Source organism: Porites lutea, chromosome 1, assembly GCF_958299795.1.
Source record: "Porites lutea chromosome 1, jaPorLute2.1, whole genome shotgun sequence".
Lineage (NCBI taxonomy): Eukaryota > Metazoa > Cnidaria > Anthozoa > Scleractinia > Poritidae > Porites > Porites lutea.
This window is the reverse complement of record NC_133201.1, coordinates 2,540,405-2,560,829: the sequence shown is the minus strand read 5'-3', so window position 1 is coordinate 2,560,829 and position 20,425 is coordinate 2,540,405. Positions and strand designations below refer to the sequence as shown.

Sequence of the window (20,425 nt, the reverse complement as noted above, 5' to 3'; positions counted from 1 at the left end):
GGAAATCCGGTTCGAAAGTAAATGGAACACGACTTTTTGGGTCTTCCCAACGGAAAATTTCCGGGAGAAACGGAACATCTGAAAAGGTAGTCCTGTTTTTCCGGAAGAAATATTCCAAACGGAAATTCGTGTTCCATTTCCTCGAAGCCATCTTGATACCAGTTTGAGGCCTTCGCGGCCGTTTTCCGTTAAATGGAACTGATCTGTACAAATGGTAAACGCGATTCCGGAACTAAATTTACCAGTCCTGAACTTTGCGTACCATTTACCCAAACCGTAAACCGACCGGTTTGCCCATGTAAATGGTAAACAAGCAGCAACACTCAGTAAATTTTATTCTTCTTCACACCCGATAATGTACCACATCAACTGGAAGTCAAGATCTGCCATCAGCTAAGTCAGGCGCCAAACGCCCAAACCTCCCCCCCCCCCCCACCCCTTACCCACCCCCGAGAAGCCCTCCCACGAAAAGATGAGTCCATCTTACCCGCTGAGCTAGCCAAGCAGAACACGGAATTCGTTTAATTTCATCTTGCTCACTCGGGGATTCAGCCATACAATGAAAAGAGAAATCAAATGGCAAGGTCCTGGTAAGGTCAAGAGAGAATGAATTTGCCCCATATTTTGATATCATCGGGGACTACGGGAAAGCTGAAAAAACAATTCCCAAACTCTTCCGGCTCGATGGGGCCGGTGGAGACCTGGGAAGGGTTAGAATAAATCCGAGAATGATCACGTGGTTACGGATTTTCCCCACTATTTCGTGAACTGTCGAACAGAGCACGTACGAGCTTGCACACCACCATGGAATTGAGCAAAATTGCTCAAAATCTTATAAAATCTGTTGCTTCTGGAGAGGTAGGAAACGCAATCGCTTGCTTGTTTTCATAGCAAAGTTGTTCATTCACTTGTTTGCTGGATACATCTTGATTTTTTATGTTGCATGCCCCGTGTCATGCACCTTGCAAGACCCGCCTAGCTTTTTGCTACTTTCATTGAAATGTTGGCATTTCGTCGGTTCGAGGTGATTTTTTGTTAGTAATTTATTGTTGTCTTCCAACCGTTTTAAAAGTTTTTTTCTTTCTGTTTCTGATTACGTAACCCGTGACATCCGAAATGTGTTTCTTCACGCTTTACACGTGAATATGCAAGTATATATCCTTGATCTCCAACGAATCTGTTAAGAATCGAATGAAGACTTGAGGCATTTAATTCTCGTGTTTGAGTTGTAACTGCTGTTAAAGTGTTGTGGTAGCTGAGATTCTGCACAGGGCAAACATAAGCTTAACTTTTTGAATATATTAGCTTTAATACCCCACCCACCAGCCTACAATTTAAAGAAGAAAAATATCCCATTCAGCCAACTTGTGTGGATATCATCAACGCCTCGCAGTTGTAAAAACGTGCATAGCTATCCATTGGATAAATTTCTAGATCACTATCCACTGGATAGCACAATACCAGGAGCCCATAATCTGAAGCGAGCAACTTCCATGCACTTGTGTCACGACATTTTCACAGACCAGTTTATTTTTAGAACGGTTTTAGCGCGAATTTTCAATATCTTTTAAATTCCACAAACCAGTCGGCAAAACCTACAGACCTAAAATGATATTTTTTGTCCTTTAATAACGTTAAGTTTTCCTTTTTGATACCTTATACTTCAAATGCGCTCATAGACATGGTGGAGATTCTATTTTCGTGGGCAAAAGTGCACTAAAATATGTATAAAAATAAACTGGTCCATAAAAAAGCCGTGACATAGGCCTAGTATGGGAGTTTCTTGCTCGGGGTCATGGGCTCCTAGCAATACTTATCCACTGGTTAGTGATTTATCCTGTGAAGCTCTGTCCAGCTTTTAAACAACTGGGGTCAGGTAAACTTGATAATACTGGCCCAGGTTTTTTGATAGTGTAAATATTATTACAAAGCCCATGTCATACTGCTGCAAATTTTGTCGGAAGATAACTTTTGCTTCGCCAATTCGAAGTTCACAGCTTGCTGTAAAAACTAGCTGTCCCTAATAGGACTTGAATAAAAGTTATTGTATTTAGTGAGGTTCCTCTGGAAATACTTTCCTTGTTGCTGAATGAGAAACCCAAACCTCCATGATATTCATGATAGAGATGACAGAAGTTTGGGTTGTGGAATTTATATTGTGGTAAAAGCAGAGCAGGACCTTCCTTCCAGACCCTGTCTAAAATATCTGAAGCCTTAAATTCAAACATTTGACTTGTTGTTCTCAAAAGTCCCTCCCTTCTCATTTCTGGTTCCGTAAGTAGTAGTCACTCATGCTTTGAACAGCGCACTAAAATATCGTTTGAGCTCGAATTGTGGTCACAAGTCTAACATTTCATATGAATTGTTTGAAACAGATGGTTGAACTTCAGAGCTTATGGGCCAATCAGACTGTAGTGGTTGTTTTTCTACGTCGGTTTGGATGACAACTGTGCCGGCTGTGGTCGACTGAACTTAGTTCGGTCAAACCACAGCTTGATGCACATAACGTGCGTCTGTGTGGTGTCGGACTGGAGGAACTTGGCCTTGAAGAGTTCCAAGAAAAAAAGTTCTTCACTGGAGGTTAGTTTGGTCCCAGTGTGTTAAAGCATCCTTTTGAGCAAGTTCAAATGCAGAAAAAAATCATTCTAGACTAAATAAGTTGCTTGCTTACTTTATTAGAAGGTGGATCTCATTTAGCAGCAGCTTTTATCTTTGACAAAGTTATTTAAATGTAATTTGGCAGGAAATAGAAACCATCTTCTGAAAGATCACCACCTCTTGCTTGGTAAACTTTCAAAGTTTTGTTAAGTTTTGTTACCTGAGGGGAAAGGTGGGGTTTCAAAACTCAATTTTCAAAAAAAACTGCACCACAGACAAATAGCAGAGGGAAGGGGGAACGTACCTGTCACAGATATTTGTGTGACTGGTGATAAACACCCTACTCTCTCATGTTATAAAAAATCTTGCTTTGTTTCACAGAGTTGTTTTTGGATACCAAGCAGCAGATTTACAAGGACTTGGGATTCAAAAGGTGAGGAATAGTAAGACTGTCAAGGTCTAAAATATTGTTTGCACACTAATTAAAAGCGATGAAACTATGAAATGTAGAGAGAATATATTGTGAGTTTCATGCAGCAGGACCCAAACATTTCATAGTCACTCTAGGGTATATCAGCATGCAAAGAAAGTTTTGTCCAACATTCCAGGGCTAGAGAAGTTTGCTATCAGGGCCGGGTTGTTCAAAGCAGGGTTAAGATAACCTAGGGTTAGTGCGAAATTTGAATTCAGATATGAAAGCTTAGAAAGCAAATTCAGTTTAAAGTTATTCTTTTTGCCTACCATTTGATGACTGGATGCTCTAGAAAGAATAGAGAAAATTATCCTGGAAAATGCTTTTGAACAAAAGGAAAAGAAACCCAGGTTAAGATTTAACCCTGGGTTAGCACTAATCGGCCTTCGAACAACTGGGCCCATGTTAGTGAGTTCTGTTCTTCTTGCCCAAAGGGCCAGTGAAGTTTTTGGGGAATTCAGAATTACCATAGTCTGAAAAGAACTGTAAAAATCCTGCTTATCAATTTTTTTGGGGGGGTGGGGGGGGAGGGAGGCTAGTTAAAATGACTCTTGCTAGTGCATGGTAGCTGAAGTTTGTAGAACTGACTTTCTTTGCACCTGGCTGCTTAATGTAAGTAACTAATTAAGGATCACAAGGTGCTGCTATAGCTAATAAGATGCAGTTTATTACATGACCTTCTTTTTGTTGAACAAGAACTAGGTGCCTGAGAAAAGGGCATTCTGGCCCTGAAAACCTTATAGTATTATTGTTGTATTGAAAAAAGCAAAAGTGTGTTAAATGGGTGTACTGGCTGAAAAGCTTCAGCTAAACTTCAATGGCTTTTATGGCAAAAAATGCATTTGAGCGGCAGAACTTAGAAAAAAGGAAAGATCTTCTTGTGCTCAAACTTTGGTAAGTTTGTTCATTTGCTTTGCTTAGGTACAATGCATTAACTGTCCTTGGTGGCTTGACAGCTAAAGAAACAAGGTTATCCATATCCAAGGTGATTGCTTTTAAATACCTTTAATCTACTTAAGTCACAGTTTATTTGAAGTTTAACAAGTTTGGAAAATAATGGATGAATGTGATTTCTGGTAAAGTTGACTGCAGAAAGTTCCTTTTTTTCTGTTAAGTTTCAAATTGGTGAAATAGATGGTGATCATTTTTTAATCATGTATTTATGGTGCAAACAAGGTGATTCTTAATTTAGTAAATTAAAGTAAAGTAGATGGCCTTTATATGTGAATCTTGCAGTGTACAGAAACTGTTCCAATTTTTTTATTTGATGTTCTTTATTTCGATTCAAGTGCGTTCTCTTGTGGATGCCTTTCTATATTACTCCTGTATGTGTGTTTCATATTTTCATTTTGTGTTGTTGTCTGCAGGCAAACTCCAAAAACATAAAAGGAAACTTAAAGGGTGATGGAATGCTAAATGGCGGCATGCTGATAGTGACAGCAGGGGGAGAGAAAGTGTTGCTCAGCCACAAACAGGCTTCACCTGGAGATCATGTCCCTAATGAGAAAATTCTTGAGGTTCTTGGTATAGAAGTTGAAGAGGGAACAAAAGAAGAAAGTGGATCAGCACCAGAGGACGGGGCAGCAGAAGGGGGCTCAGAGAAATAACTTGCTAAAAGATTTGCCGAAGGGTTGGGAGTATAACTGTCACTGTACGTAAAATTTTATGCATTGAACTCAAATTGTTACACAGCTACTACTACTACTGCTACCACCGAGCTACATCCCAGGCCCTGGGGTTCCTGAAAGCCAGATTAGCCCTAATCCAGGATTAGGAATTTGTTCCATTTTTGTATCTCACCTTTATATGCATTGCTTAGAGTAACATTCTCTGTTATTATCGCTAAATCTTGGATTAAAGGCACAATCAGTATTTTGAAAGCTCAAGAGGCATGTCATTAGACAAGAAGACCTTGCTAAAACTTTGGCTTAATCCTGGGTTAGACTTAACCTGCCCCTTTCGAGGAACCAGGGCCAGATGTATATGATGTGGTTAGATTTTATCCTTGGTTTAAATTTTCTTTTCTTTTGTTTCAAACTCATTGTCATGCATTACCATATAATTTTACTTCCATTCATGATAAATAATTTATTACACCACTAATCAGAATATACTTTGTCACTTCTATTCTCTATACCAAGCTAAACTACTTTAGGACTAGACTGGGCACAGAAGTCTATTTCCATATGATTTACTGGATGTATATGTCCAATGACTTATTGTTAGTAAGTTCAAGTGAAACCACTTTCTTGACAGTTATGCTCCCTTAACAAAATATAGGGGGACAATGCAGTGGATAAAACCTAGAGTGACTTTTGAGAAATTTATTGCTAGATACACCCACCCGGCAAATTGCCTTGTGATTGCTTGGGAAACAAGAGCAAGATTTGACATTATGTTGCAAGTCACTTATGGTGTTATTTCATTTGCCTTTATTGCTATGATCACTGTTAAGCAAACACTTAGAGAGATTTAAAGGCATATGGCAAACATCTCATTTGCACCACTTGACCAAGTTTTCCCTCATCCATGTGAACGATTTTGTCTAAGCACTTCGTAATTGAAAAAATTGCAGCTGGAATCTGGAGTTTGCCATTTTTTGAAACATGATATGAACTTTCTCTATTATTAGTTATTAGTGAGTGATTTTACTTAAACTGTGAAGACTACTACGCAGTACTACACTCTAATTTCATTGTTTTCTTTTGTTTACTTGTATATTTAGCATTATTGGTGTTTTTTTTTTTTTTAAGTAAAATCACTCTATATTCTCTTGCTCTGCTAGGAGGTAAAAGTAGATGGCTAAATAATTGTGTAATAATTTTAGTAGAAAGTGTAAAGCATATAAATAAACTCAGAAAGCCTGATAAGTAAATTTTGTTTCCTACAGCTCTTACACATTTTAAGTAATTTTAAGTGCCTAAATCTTCAGCCCTTTGAATCTGGCTTTTAATGGCAATACTTAGAACATATTTTTTAATAACAAATGTAGGAGAAAAAAAACAAAACAAAAAAATCTAAAAAATGATTACAAGTAATTAATTCTTTGAAAACAAACCCCTTTCCTTAGAAAAATCATGAGCCGTCATCAATTATATGCCTGACTTTTTCTGATTTTTTTTTAGAGTTCACTTTGTGTTCGGTGGTTTTATGAAGCCATTATGTTAAACTCTCTGGGAGCAACATAAATGGTGGATGAGTCTAATAACCCTGGCCACATTGTTGGACTTCTAAATCTTTCTGTTTGTGTACCTTGATTGAAACATATGCTTTACATGGTAAAGCTATTATTTTGTCCTCAGGGATTCTGTCAGTGACATATTTTATTACTAGAACTTTCTTTAATTTTGCAATGAACTGTGTTGAATATAATAGGAAAGGAGGATATTTAAGAAGAAGAAGAATTAAATATGTGATCAAACCAAACAGTTATTGTTGTCTTCATTATTGGTGCTCCTTTTCCCGTTCCGTTGAAACGAAGCTTGATTAAACTTTGTCAAAGGAAATAATACAACACCCCCCCCCCCTCCCCCCTTACCTTGCGTATACAGTATACGCGTAGCAAGCGTTTCCGTTTGGGTTCGGAGCAAAGAAAGACCGAGGAACGGGCTTTTACTCGCACCATTTTTCGCGCCGTCTTTGACTCTCGTTCCTCATTCTCCGAAACCGACCGGAAACGCTTGCTACGCAAACTGCACCACCTCAAAAAGAAAATAATGGAAAAAAAATACCCAAAGAAAGCTGTGCTACTTCATCATAAAATTAAGCCCTTTCAGGAGCTTTTAAAGGATGATAATAAAAAAGATCCTCGGGTTTTTGTTTATGTCATAGGTTTTATAACAAACAAAACAACAGGAAGATCAAGGTTTTTGCAAAAGCTTGACCCTTGACCCTATTCTATACCAAAGTGTTTTTATTTTTCTTTTGTAATTTAGTTTAATTTGTTCAGTGTTTCTCTTCAATATTATCGACAATTTATCACAAGACATTAACTCACTGTGGTATTTGTGCTTCATTCTTTTATAATTTCCATAAAAGGCAAATGCTTGCTAAATTTATGTTTCAACAAAATATATACTGCGCTCGTCGGTCGTCGGGTTATAATCCTTTTAAAGTTTAGCAAGCCAATGAAAAGACGTGTTATATCTGATTAATTAATCTTGTCCAATCAGGATGCAAGTTAAAATTACACTTTAGCCAGATTAATCGTGCAGTGGAATGTTCATATCTAGTTGCTTTCGCACCACGTTCGACGGAGAGCCTTTTCTGGGGGTGTGTAGTTTATTGTAAAACTATTACCTTGTGATTTTCCTAACATCCTGTAAAAATATTCAGCCACTATGTCAGAAACAGATGAACTGGCTCGAAAACTAGCTCATCGCCAAGCGCTGAATGAGAATGAAGAAATGCCTAGACGTCAGCTGAAAGTCTTCAACCCGTACACGGAGTTCAAAGAGTTTACAAGAAAACAGATCAAGGATTTTGAGAAAATGTTTAAGACGTGAGTGTCAGATCACTTTGATGTCTGTTACCTTACACTCAAAACGGTATTTAGAGTAATAGAGAAGAGGATTGGCCTTCACTAGTCCAGAGGGAATTCAGATTTTTCGCTTTCGAAATTCCTAGGAACTAATCGCATCCTGAAATCGATAGCTGTCCATTTGTGTAGATTTGGAAGGTCGTGACATTCTCCTGTAGACTCAACAGTTTATCTTTTTGTGGTTTGAAAATGCTAAAAGAACAGCAGAAGTTTAGGTTTTTTATTACAGTGGAACGTTTAATGCATACGGACTATGACACTGTAATTAATTAATTACATGGGTTTAATTATTATTCAGGGCCGGCCATGGTTTTGGGGTATACAGTATATTTGGGTATTTAATTTCAGTTATACAGTATTTTTATGCTTAAAATTGGGTATAAAGTATTCCCCCACATCCAATTTTGGGTATAAAGTATACCGCGTTTTTCTTAATTTTGGTATTTTACACGAGTTTTAGTGTAATTTTTGGTGTAGTGGAAGATTTATTTGGGGTATTTTGGTATTCCACTACCCCCTGCCCCCCATGGCTAACCCTGATTATTCTCTCAAAATATTTCGCAATTTCTGATTAGTTTCAATACGGCAATTATATTCTATTTGTAAGATCCAATCTAGCCTGTGCCACAGACAAAACTAAACTTAAGTTAAGTCCATCTGCAAAACAGCGCCAAACTCCTTGTTCTGCTGAGCCCCCACCTGTATACTGGGATTTGAGTGCATGCCATGATTGGCCTGTTAAAAAAGATGTTGTTGATTTGCAAACCAGGTTGAAAGGAAATTCGAAACGCATTTCCAGTAATTCATTGAGTCCGTAGGGGACCCAGGTCAAGGACATTGGCACTGCTTCACAGATGTTACTAACTGGGGTTTGATTACACCTTCAACACAGGCTATCCAACAGCTAGTCACCATTTCCAGGCGTGAATGCATAGCCCAAGAAAATGATCAGAATAAGAAATAGGCTTATTACTGACCAAACCTGAATGGAAAAAATATTAGAATATGCAAACAATATTGCTCGATGAATGTCACCTTCATTTTGAGGAGAAGTTGAATGGAAAAACATCTGTTCACATTCTGAAACTGTGCTGAAAAACAGGCAGATGTTTTGAAGAAAGTTTGCAAGGACATATGAAGGGATGTTAAGAACTTAATAGAAATATTTTGAATTAATTAGCCTGTGAGCTCTATGGGGTGCTTGGGCAGCGGGGCAGGAAAAGAAAGGAGAACTTGCAACTACATCTCTGGAATTGAATTCCACCTCCAAGAGATGTGCTCTGTCTGACGCTAGCTTGGACAACCAGGTACCAGGGCTCCTTCAGATTCAGTGGAACCAAGATGTGGAACACGCATTCATGTATGTGAGACACTCAAACGGAAGAATACCAACACCCCAGGCTGGTTCTTCTCTTGATCAAACATATGGCTGCTTGAAGAATACAGCCATTTGAACTAAATTTGTTGGATTTTGTGGCCTCCTGCAAGCCTGAATGACAAGACCACAAGTTTTGCCATGTAATCTCATCACACAAGCTTCCCCAACTGAAATATAAATATGCCCCTGGGGAGAGTGGGGTGGTAAGTAATGGAGGATTTTATGGTATGTTGCTTGTTTCTTTCTTTAGGTACGATGTTAACAATGATCATTACTTAGACCTCATGGAGATGAAGCAGATGATGGAGAAACTAGGTGCACCTCAGACACATGTTGGGCTCAAAGCCATGATTGCAGAGATTGACGAAGACAATGATGGAAAAGTCTCTTTCAGAGAGGTAATCATAATTCCAGTACTTCATTTTTTTTTTTTTGGCATTATTAAACTGTTTCGGGAGTGGGGTGGCGTGTTTGAATTAATTAATGTACCGCACTTTTTATTTAATTTTTTTTCAAGACATTTGTTATGCTGATTACAAAGAACTAATAATTAAAAAGAAACTAATTACAAAACCCCAAACAACCGTAATAACAGAAGGAGAGAAAAAGGGACAAGTATTACATACTTACAATTATCTACAGTTCCCAATTATATACATTACAGTCAAAAAACAGCCACGCAATTGCTGAAAAGTGGCTTATTTTACAAATAGTTAATTAATACTTAGTGATGTAGTTATTTAATTTTGTTGCAGTTCCTTTTAATCTTCCGTAAAGCAGCAGCTGGAGAACTAGATGAAGACTCAGGCCTGAGTCAGCTTGCTAAACTTGCTGAGGTTGATGTTGATGAAGTAGGTGTATCTGGGGCTGCCAAATTCTTTGAAGCCAAAGTTAAAGAGCAAGCATTTTCAAACAAATTTGAAGCAGAAATTCGCCAGGAACAGGAAGAGAGGAAGAAGGCAGCTGAAGAAGCTAAAGCTAGGAAAGAAGCATTTAAAGCCAAGAAAGCAGCATTTGGTGTTAGTTAAAATAGAAAAAAGTCAATTCAAGCAGTTTTAAATTTTGTCTAAAATTGGGCAGTTTTGCAGTGACTAAAAAATGTTCCACATTTTGATTGGTTGAGATTAGCAGTAATAATATTAAAAGCTCAAAAAATCAACTGAGCACTTAAGTCATTGTTATCAGCTTACAGTGAAGGCTAAATTGAAACTGAAAAGAGAAAAATTGCTGCTTAAAACTTACCCCTTTTCCTTCTTTGTGGCTGTTGGATGTGCAGCTTTTATTTTAATATGTAGTGTTGTCCTTTACTGGAACCTTTTTAGATTCTAGCAGTTTGTGAAGGTGTTTTTCTTGATATCATTGCTGATTGAGACATACCCTTTGGGCAGAGTCCCCTTAATTTGTTAGACTACATGTAGCCGCACCCTCCCTCCGAAAACTTCGTCCGGGGGAGGGTGCGGCTACATGTAGGCTACCTTTTCTCTTCTTGATCAAGGTGGAGAAAAGGTGGCTCTAACTGAATTATTTATTGCATCAAACCTTTGAGGTCGCCACACCCCAAACTTCTGGACTAGTCAATCTTGTTTTCTCTCACCAAACCGGTTCTTTTGAGTGCGAGCATCTGTTTATTGATAAACGGATGGTCCCAACCGAGCCCGCTAAAGCAAACTCACAGCTATTAGGCCTGGGTTCGAAACTACATCCTAGCAACATGTAGTGCATGTTCCACAAAGATCTTACTCAATTCATGGAGAGTCTTTCTCGAGTTAGAGTACATCTCTGCTGGCAGGGAGACCGAGATACTGAGGTTTCTTTAAATCACTGTGCAAAAAAAGGCGTCAGCTCTTGCAGACTATTATTTTTTATTTGTTATGTATTGTGTTCCAGTGACCTCTAGCAACACATTCATTTTGGTCTAACTTTCCACTGTGAGCCAATGTTTATGAACATTTCTCTTGTTATTCACTGCTACATTATTTTTTGGAATGTCATTGCAAGACTTGCCATTAGGAATATTAAAATTTCACAAGACATTATTAATTTTTGGCTATTGAAAGAGGAATAGCTACTTAATAGAATAATAATTTCCTTACTGGTGATAACCAAAGGTTATACAGAGTGCGGGCGACAACAATCGAAGGTCAAAATGCTTTTGCTCCATCGCTGCAGTAGTTTGCAGCCTAAGCCTGAACAGGTGAAAAATAAACTTAGATTTGTATGGAGAAAAATGGTTTAACTTTATTAAATTTTCGCTTCTGTTTTTGTACCTTTAATGATACAAACATTTATCCCAATACAAATCTATATATTATTGTAGCTGTTGTTAGACATTTACATTGCAGATGAGCCCAGCTTGCAGGGTTGTCAGAAAGTTTTGAAGTACCAGTAGTAGACAACTGAGTTGTCAAAGTAAGCCACCAGCACTGGTGGCACTGCTGAATGCCCAAGGCGCAAGCCTCTAGGGGGTTTGGGGGTTTATATATATTTTTTAGACACTCTAAAATGCTGTTTTCTGCACTGTCCACGCTATTTTCTCTCCAAAATTACTGCAAATCTTAAGTGTTATAAGGTGAATTATTGAGTGTAAGCATTAAATTTAACTGTGAGTGACACATAAACAATTGCTATAGTTTTCAGAAGATGTTTCTTAACCAGTCCAGGGATATGTTATTTAGAAAACGCCACTGTATCTGGAAAGAAAGGCCAAGCAGAGTAGCCAGCGGATACCAACCAAGTAGGCGGCGATTTTCACTGGCAGCCAGCTACTTTTGACAAACCTGGGTTGCTGCAGCAATTGCTGGATTTATGAACGGCTATTTGCATTATGAGTGTGAAAGCATTATTAAAATGAAATAATAACAATAGTCTAGTACATGCAACTTTTGGTTTGTTTGAAATTTAATATTCATAAACAGATAGAATAATACCATTTTAGAATGACATAGTAAACAAAATGCACAATATTATGAGACATGCAGTGTAATAAAATTATTTTGTGCTGTACCATTTGCAAGTTGGCATGAAGCTTCATACTGGTATTTCTTCTAGAACTAAATAATAGTACACCTATTAGATTTATTTCAGGTAAGGGATGAAGTGAGTGTGATGAAACATTGTTGGAATAAAATTTTGTATTTTTGAAGGAGTTTCTTTACTATGCCAGACTAACCAGCCATAATTTATCATCTTAACCAAGAAACCCTCTTCATCTCCTCTTCTACTGAAACTAGATCTACTTAACTAGAGAGGGCCATACCCATGTAGCCAGTAAATTAAGGTACCCCTCCCTCTACTCAATGAAAGGCCTAATTGTTACAAACATTTTGTCATATGCTAAGACTTTTCAATCTTCAATCTGGTAGGTCTAGACCCTGGTATAGTGCCTATTTACATTTGCTTTCCTGCAGAAAGCAAAAAAATGTAAAAGCACTTAAAAAGCATTTTACTAAAAATAATATTATTTGTGTTTGAGATGATGTACATAGTAATAAAATACCTGCAATACTGTTTGGACAAATGAGAACATGGGCCACCAATATTGGCAGTCCAGTAAACTTTGCAGACACACTTGTGGTAAAGATTGGGTTGACCAATGTTGCCGGTGATCAATGTTTTTTTTTTTATCAGAACAGTATCCTAGGCAGTACCAGCAGCTATGTCACAGGTAAGGCAGTGGCAAATGGGAACCTGGCTTAATAATGTCCATCATTAGAAGGATGCAACTCCTAATCTGAGGACTCTGTGAGGGTACAATTCTGACAAGCAACATGGCCTTGAAACAGCATCATAGGAAAGCAGAAATGGTGACGAATGACACAAAGATGGGTTGAAACTGTGACAATGAAAGAGAAAAGTGCAAATACAATAGGAAAATTTTGGCAGCGACATTGCTTCTTCCTAAATATGCGAAACGAAAGGTTTTGAAATTCAGAATAGGGACATGCGTAACCCCCGTAAGGGTTGATTTTCACTGTCGCGCAATTTTTATGTGCATCCATGCATAAAATTTACACTCGCAAATTAAATAGAGGCAATGTATGAACGGTCGTAAGTAAGCATAAAACTAGAACCTCGCTCAACTTCACATTTAATCTCAATACTTTATATATTTCCTCTATTATATTTACGTGATTAAAATTTACGTGCATAGCCAAAAATGCTTCAGTGGAAATCAGCCTTATGAGGGTCTCACTCAGGGGTGATCTTTTCAACAAACTCAAACATAGAGAAGGAACTCAATAGAAATCAAGGGTAGGACTTGAAGGGACAACTCAAAAGGGGGGTGAAACCACGTTACCAAACAGACAAGTGGTAACATGAGGTTTCGCTCCCTTGAACCCACTAGAAAACCACAATAAAATACAGCGCCCTACACCACTTGGCCACATTGCCTCCAAAATACAGAATGATCTCCTTTCATCTTCACCTGAAACAAGATCATAACTGAAACTCTTTGTTTGATAAAAGATCAGGAAGATCTGCAACACTGTTAATAATGAAGTCCGGGCTACTTTCGTTAATGCATTCTAAACTTTGTGTACCAGTTAGAACTGCTACAGTCCAGCAGCCGGCATTCTTTCCTTCCTCTACGTCAGCTTTTGTGTCTCCAACTTTAACAACGGTACGAGGGTCGGTTATATCGAAGAATTTCATTGCAGTGTGGATCATAGCAGGGTGAGGTCTTCCGTGGCCTGCCTTTTCGGCGCTACATAGATAATCAACAAGATTTTCCCATTGCAATGTCGATACAATTGATTCTACCACACTGTGTGGAAAGCCACTGCCAACGGCAATCTTAACTCCCGAGGTTTTTAGCTTTACAAAAACGTCACTTGTCCCTGGAATTTCATTCTTAATCGAAGAGAGATGTTTTTGCAAGACATTTTTAAAGTCTTTAAAGACAACTTCAACATCAATGGCCGGAGATGGAGAGAGCTCATGGTTCAATATGCTGCGGATGGCATCCTTTTTTTCCAATCCACGATATTTATTGACGGTTTCTGGATCGATTTGATAGCCATGATTCTCAAAGGCGTCCCTCATTGCAACAGTAACAAGGGGAACTCCTTCTATACTGTCATCTACCGTCGTACCAGCGAGATCAAACATTACCAACTTTAAGTTCCCCTCGTCCGCCATATTTGCCTTGTAACGAATGAGCCAGCGCTACCAACATCCTAGTGGATAGCGGCAAATCTAACCTAGTGTCCAGGGTTCCACAGGACAAAAACAACATGGCGGATTGTTTGAAGGTAGAATATAACTAATATCCTGAAATTCCAGGCTATTCTTTTCTATTATTGAGCTTTTCAGACTTAAAAATTATATTTTCCTTCTGCAGATACTAGTGCTGCACGGTTACAGGTGAGAATTGTACAGTGAGGTCAACTAATTCATAATCAAGTCATACATCGGGAATCAGCTGTTGGCTGTTGTTAGCTGCTTGATTGTTTGTTTATTTGTTTTTTTAATAAAGGGTTACAGCTTAGATCAAAACCTTAGCATGCCCTCAACACAGCAGACCCCAGGTATTGGACATTTTGAAGTCTGAGTTGTTCAAACTCTCTCATTTAAGTTCGGGTGTTGGGAAGGGGCAGAGTGAGGAGTGGTCATATCATCATAATGGACAGTCGAATGGCCCTTTCCCTGGACCTTGAAATGACCAAAGTTGTGGAAGAAAAGTAAATATTTATATTATAAGAAAACACTAATATTTAATTAATTTATTACCCAACACACACCTTGCAGGGTCTTCTTCTCTAGCTATAACATTTAAAAATTTCTATACATCCCCCAATCCACTCCAGCTAAATCAGTGGGTCAAATGTTATTACCTGGGGTATTTATTTACTCCAATTCGCCAATGCTGGCAGGGTTATAGCAACAGCGCAGGACACCAATATTACTGTGGCTCTGTAACAGTCCCTCCCCCGTGAGAGATAGACCACAATGCCTGGGAATATGTCCTTAACTCTTTTCAAATAGTGTGTGGGGTATTAAATGTCCCACAGAATTTATATGTGCAAGGATTGTGAGACAGGGCCTACTGTTTATTGTCCTTCTCTGAGAAGACTAGAAAGTCTAACCATTTGCAGATGTCTTTACAAAGGCAGCACTTTCTGCCCAGTTATTTAAAGACCCTGTTGTTGGTCTGGCCGGGATTCGAACCAGCAGCCTCCCGCTCGGCAGACCAGGGCTTATCAAACTGAGCTTACTAGGCGGCAGTTAAGGTAGAACTACCTTTTATACTGAATCATGCAGGTGATGTCTCCATTTTATTGATGCATAAAACTATTAATTTTGACATTTAAGGATTATTATTTTGTGGTCTCTTTGAACAGACAGAGTGCACAGACTTGCAAGGAGAAACTTGGTGCTTTTAGAAAAGGACTGAAAAAACTTCCTCTTGAATTTGGTGAGGGTAGATTTTGTCAACTAGAATTTATATACTTTAAATTTGAAATTTCCTCCCTAATAGTTTACTTGGGTTGTATGAATATTTTCCAATTCCTGTGAGGCCAAGGGGGTTTTCAATAAAAATTACCAAATCGAAAAAATGTTTTTAATCTGCTATCTTCTTTTTTTGCTTTTAAAATTTATAGTTTATATCACTGCTCCAAACAAAATTCCATCAGAGGGTGGAGATATAGCAATAAATGAAGGTATGATGCATAAAAAATTTGCCATAGAAAAACGTCAGTTTAAAGACAAGTAAAACTTTGCACTGATAATTCATAGTTATTATTTTTATGCAGGATCAAATGAGTTTGGCTGGTGGTTTTCAACAGAAAATGATACATATGACCCTCTTAGTCCTTCAGAAATCTCAAAAGGATATGAAGAGTCATTAGAACTTGTAAAAACAACTTTTGCAGACAAGGTATGTAGGTGTTGACTTTATTTATAAATAAATGTCAAAAATATTTCTAATATTATTTTGATAATCAATAATTAACTACTCTCTCCACTTTTAATTTTTAGGGTCCTTTTGATGGTATGTATGCTCAAGATAGAACTGGTTACTATTAATACTTTTGTTAATATTGACATTTATGGTACCTATTATGAAAAGAAAAACTTTTTTCCTTTATTTCAGGCATTCTTGGTTTTAGCCAAGGCTCCTGCCTGCTATCGGTTCTTTGTGCTCTAAAGGAACAAGGTATATTTTTTATATTCTGTACTAATTATGAGCTTCATTTATAGAACATTTTCATTGATTATTACCTTCCTTTACATAGAATACCCCCTTTCATTTTATAGAATACCCACCATAGCTACAGCAGATTTTGTGCCTGTAAGATACTCCTTTGTTGGCCTGAGTTATTGATAATAATTATTGTTATATTAATGAATTGAATTCTCACTTGAATGGTCTTAACCACGATCTTGCCGACCATTTATTATGTGTGTATTTTTTCCTTTAACCATCTGGTCCTGGTTGTTCAAAACCCTTATAGAGTCTTCCTCCAGATAAATCGCTATCAGCCAGTTAATAAGTATTAAGGGAAACCATTATATAGCATTATCCAGTGGATAGGGATTTATCCAGTGGATAGCTATCCACCTTTGATCAACTGGGGCCAAGTCAGGAAATAAAAAATGTATAAACATTAAAAACTAATATTTTTGATTGTGTACTTGTAGGGTGTTTAGATTTTAAATTTGCCATTCTTGTGGCTGGATTCAAATCTCGATCATCAGGTCACAGTGTGTATTACAACGCACCAATTACTTGTCCCACTCTGCATGTGTTCGGCGACACAGACAGAGTTATACCTAAAGGTATGTTATCTTTAGTCAAGACACTGGCTTCTTCACCTTCCTCTTCCCTCGATAAGGTGTAGTCTGCACACTGACATCTTCTACATTTTTACTGGAGTTGTCTGTTTGAAGGCCATTACCTCTGCTCCACAGGCACTCAAAGGAGCTTTCCATATAGAGAGAAGCTGCTGAAAAAGTCAGTGCTGGCATATATTGGCTTGTAGAAGGTGGTAAATGAACTTTCAACTTTTATCTTTGCGATCACCTTGTGCAATGGAAATTCAATGACATACCTTATCAAGCCTCCAGAGAAGGAGAGAGGGCTTTTGCAGAGTGAAGAATAATAGGCTCTGCCTACAGAGTAGACCCTCTTTAAGTCTGTTATTTTGAGGCGACAGAGTAAAATATATTCTCTGGGTTCTCGATCGGTCAGGCTGTCTTTTTGGGACATTGTTTCTTTTTGCGACACTCACAAAACTTTGGGCAAGTTTACCTACAGTGAGGACACCGGTCATTGTATAGTACCACATATGCACAACATCTGCACCGCAGAAGGCAAAAAAGGGTCATCATGTTAAGATATAGATACCTGATAACTTCATGTTGTAAATAGCTTACTATGTTGCACCCTGTCTTCCTATACATTCCTGCCACTGATTATTAACTTAGCTGCCTGTGGCACAGCCCAGTATATAAAATATGTTCCACTTTTCTCTCGTTTTGATTGTTAATTACCTGCTCTCTTTAATTAAACAGAAAACAGTGAAGAATTATTACAGTATTTTACAAATGCAACTATTCTTAATCATCCCGGAGGTTGGTGAATCATTAATTATCTTCTGCTTAATATATACACCTTATTTTATCATAATTATTTTTTTTGACAGGAATCTTTATATTTTATGTTTTGAGCTCACTAAAGCATTTCGTTTTGTTGTTACCGGTAATTACAGACATTACACTATTTTAGCAAAGTGTATATTTCTTTACTCCTCAGGCCATTTCGTCCCAACACAAGCTCCTCAAAGAAAGGTGTATATAGAGTTCCTGGAACAGTTTCTTAACAAGGCTTGACACTCTCTTTCTTAATCAAAAGTGTTAACAGTCGGAAGAGTAACTAATTTTTCAAGAAGCTACAAGCTTTCATTTGGATGTCTTGTTAACAAGGACAGCCTAATTGCTTAAGTTAGGTTTACACCAGAGGTTGGCCGTTTACGCGCAGATGGATGATTTTCGAAATAAAAACGTCCCGGTTTGGTCGCGCTTCCAGAGATTTTAAAACTGGAATCTAAGGCCCTGTCCACACGTATCCGTTTTGTTTGAAAGCAAAGGTTTTTTTCTCCGGCTTGGCCTACCGTCTACACATATCTGGTGAAAACTGTTACCGAAGACGCATCTTTTCAAAAACGCGGTCTGCATCGAAAAATACATCGACAAAGTCGATGCTAAATGCTGATTGGCGGAGATGACATTAGTAATGACGTCATTACCCTTGGGACGTGTTTTTCAATAGTTGTTTACATTCGCGCTCGTTTCCGCTTCACGCTGACAGCTCAGTCGAAGGTGAGCTACGTGTGAACGCGAATTTTTTCGAAAGCAGAGAAAAAAAAGTCTTCGTTTTCTAAAATATTCGAATATCTGTGGATGAGGCCTAAATTGAGTACTTTGTATCAAGAACCATTATGGCTCTTGTTTGTATCCGAATGAATTTTCTCGGATTAACTAATGTGTTAATAAACTCCTGTAAAATCCGAACGCCCTAAAATGCGATAAGTTCGAAAAGATCTCATCTACTTTGATCCTATCCTAAGTTGAAAGCCGTACAAGTGGCTCTTTTTGAAACATGATGACTAGTTTCCCTCAGCTTAGCCTGTTCCAGGCTCCGAGATAGTCGGGTCCGCTGAATTGAGAAAAGGCAAACACGAAAATAAAACGGGAGGAAACTTCGCGTGCCTTTTTCTTTCGCGTCTTCCCCCGCTATCTGAGAGCCTGGAACAGGCTACCCTCAGCTAAGAACATGCAAACGGCTTATACTGGTTGGTTTCGTCCAATACAAAAATTAAGGTGGTTTTGCGTGGCTGATGACTACTCATGTACACGTGTGTTGGAGAGGCGATTCTCAGCGTGTGAGCTTAGAGTTGCTTCGATTAGCTCTACAGTGACAATTGAAGATGAACACGGCATTTTTCTGAGATCTCAAGGGTAAAAAGGTTGTTTTTTTTTAAGCACATTGGTTTTCCAAAGTTTGTTGCCAGTCGTGGGTCATTAGAGAGACTTACAATCACGTTTACGGCAAACAGGAAGTTGAGGATTACGTGTAAACCAAAGCTTGAAATGTTAGAGGTTGCTTGAGAAACAATAAGGAATTTATAATAAATTAAATGAAAAGGCTTATGTGACTCTTATTCCTGAATTTATAAGTGTAAATAGTGTTATCTGGTTTTACCTTTTACTTTGAGCGGTTTTATGAGCGGTTTTGTGACCCAACGAAAAACACAAACCCAACACCTCTCTGCATGTCACATGGGGAAATTGAGGCCCCTCCCACAAATATCCGTAATTTTTGAAGAAGCAACAAAAAATTGGGGATTGGCCCTCTGACCGCATGTATCCGATAAAAACGCTCACTGAAAACACAACTTTCACAGATTTCCCTTAGTTATGTCATGTGAGCGAATAAATAATTTTGAAGAATAAAGTTAACTTTAACTTTTTTTTTTAACTTTCAACTTTCAACTTTATTCATTCAATATCAATTTACAATTTCACGATAGCTTCCACCCGCGTATAGGAAAGCCTAATCGAGGCGGGGAAAGAGATTTTCTATTGAACTTCAGTCTTCCAGCTGGGTGGTATGTAGTAATTTTTTTTGAGGACCAAACGATTGTTCTGAGTCGAACAAAAATGACCTTTGAAGACCACCTTTCAGTTTCTTGTCAATTTATATGAGTTAGGATACCCGCGTGCTTTTAGGCGTAGTTTGAAGTTTGCAAGGTCCTCTTCATTAAACGTTTTCTTAGAGTTTGCTTTTACTAAGCAGTCTTGTTGCTCCACCTTCGATTAACTGACCCGCATTCTTTACTCAGGATTTCGTCGTTTTATAGACAATAAAATCACTAAAGGCTTTAAGGTACCCTCATATCTCCTTAAGGCACCTAACCAAAAAAAAAGCAAGAAGGAAAATTAATTTTGGAAAATTGAGCGTACTTCTGGAAAAATCCTCAGGCGTTCCCTCACTATCGCCCCAGTCTCCCCTAATCAGGACCACTGCAGATCCTCAAGGCACAGATCAGAAAATAGTAGTTTTGGTGTTTTAACGACAATTTTGTCAAGTTATGGCTACTGATGTGGCTACTGACTTAACGGAGGGCATAGGGGACGGGGACACACATCATCCTCGGATATCCCAAGTTAGTAAAATCCAACTAGTGGTCTTTTATCAATGCTGCGTTCTGATTGGTTGAGCTACTACTAGGCTATATGTTATAGCCTACTAGTAGCGAAAAGCGCAGGCTTTTTGGCGGCAAAAAGGATTAAAGTCTAACTTTAACTAGCTAAACGTTTTTTATTCTCTATATTTTTTACCAACTAGTTGGATTTTACTAGAACAATTATTCCTGTCGCCCTCATGGCCTCTGAGTCAATAGCCCATTCGGCCTTCGTCCTGGCTATAGAC

General features: G+C 38.2%; 4 protein-coding genes across 4 annotated transcripts; 3 read left to right on the top strand and 1 right to left on the bottom strand.

Annotated features, from left to right (window-relative positions):
- The first annotated feature begins 728 nt into the window (after positions 1-728).
- On the top strand, positions 729-4,837 carry LOC140942281 (prostamide/prostaglandin F synthase-like). The gene is made up of 5 exons (XM_073391245.1): positions 729-858; positions 2,376-2,580; positions 2,980-3,031; positions 3,992-4,055; positions 4,438-4,837. Exons 1-5 carry the CDS (start codon positions 805-807, stop codon positions 4,675-4,677), a joined length of 615 nt encoding a protein of 204 aa, XP_073247346.1. The 5' UTR covers positions 729-804; the 3' UTR covers positions 4,678-4,837.
- A 2,438-nt stretch (positions 4,838-7,275) lies between these two features.
- On the top strand, positions 7,276-12,130 carry LOC140942271 (EF-hand domain-containing protein D2 homolog). The gene is made up of 3 exons (XM_073391234.1): positions 7,276-7,571; positions 9,239-9,386; positions 9,744-12,130. Exons 1-3 carry the CDS (start codon positions 7,411-7,413, stop codon positions 10,014-10,016), a joined length of 582 nt encoding a protein of 193 aa, XP_073247335.1. The 5' UTR covers positions 7,276-7,410; the 3' UTR covers positions 10,017-12,130.
- Positions 12,131-13,114: 984 nt separating this feature from the next.
- LOC140942251 (phosphonoacetaldehyde hydrolase-like) lies at positions 13,115-14,169 on the bottom strand. Its single transcript, XM_073391215.1, has one exon. It carries the CDS (start codon positions 14,125-14,127, stop codon positions 13,426-13,428), a length of 702 nt encoding a protein of 233 aa, XP_073247316.1. The 5' UTR covers positions 14,128-14,169; the 3' UTR covers positions 13,115-13,425.
- On the top strand, positions 14,123-19,148 carry LOC140942260 (esterase OVCA2-like). The gene is made up of 10 exons (XM_073391222.1): positions 14,123-14,240; positions 14,330-14,352; positions 15,330-15,403; positions 15,591-15,650; positions 15,744-15,868; positions 15,970-15,982; positions 16,085-16,147; positions 16,633-16,770; positions 17,506-17,565; positions 17,747-19,148. The coding sequence occupies exons 1-10, from the start codon at positions 14,223-14,225 to the stop codon at positions 17,821-17,823; spliced, it is 651 nt and encodes a 216-aa protein (XP_073247323.1). The 5' UTR covers positions 14,123-14,222; the 3' UTR covers positions 17,824-19,148.
- Positions 19,149-20,425: the final 1,277 nt, after the last annotated feature.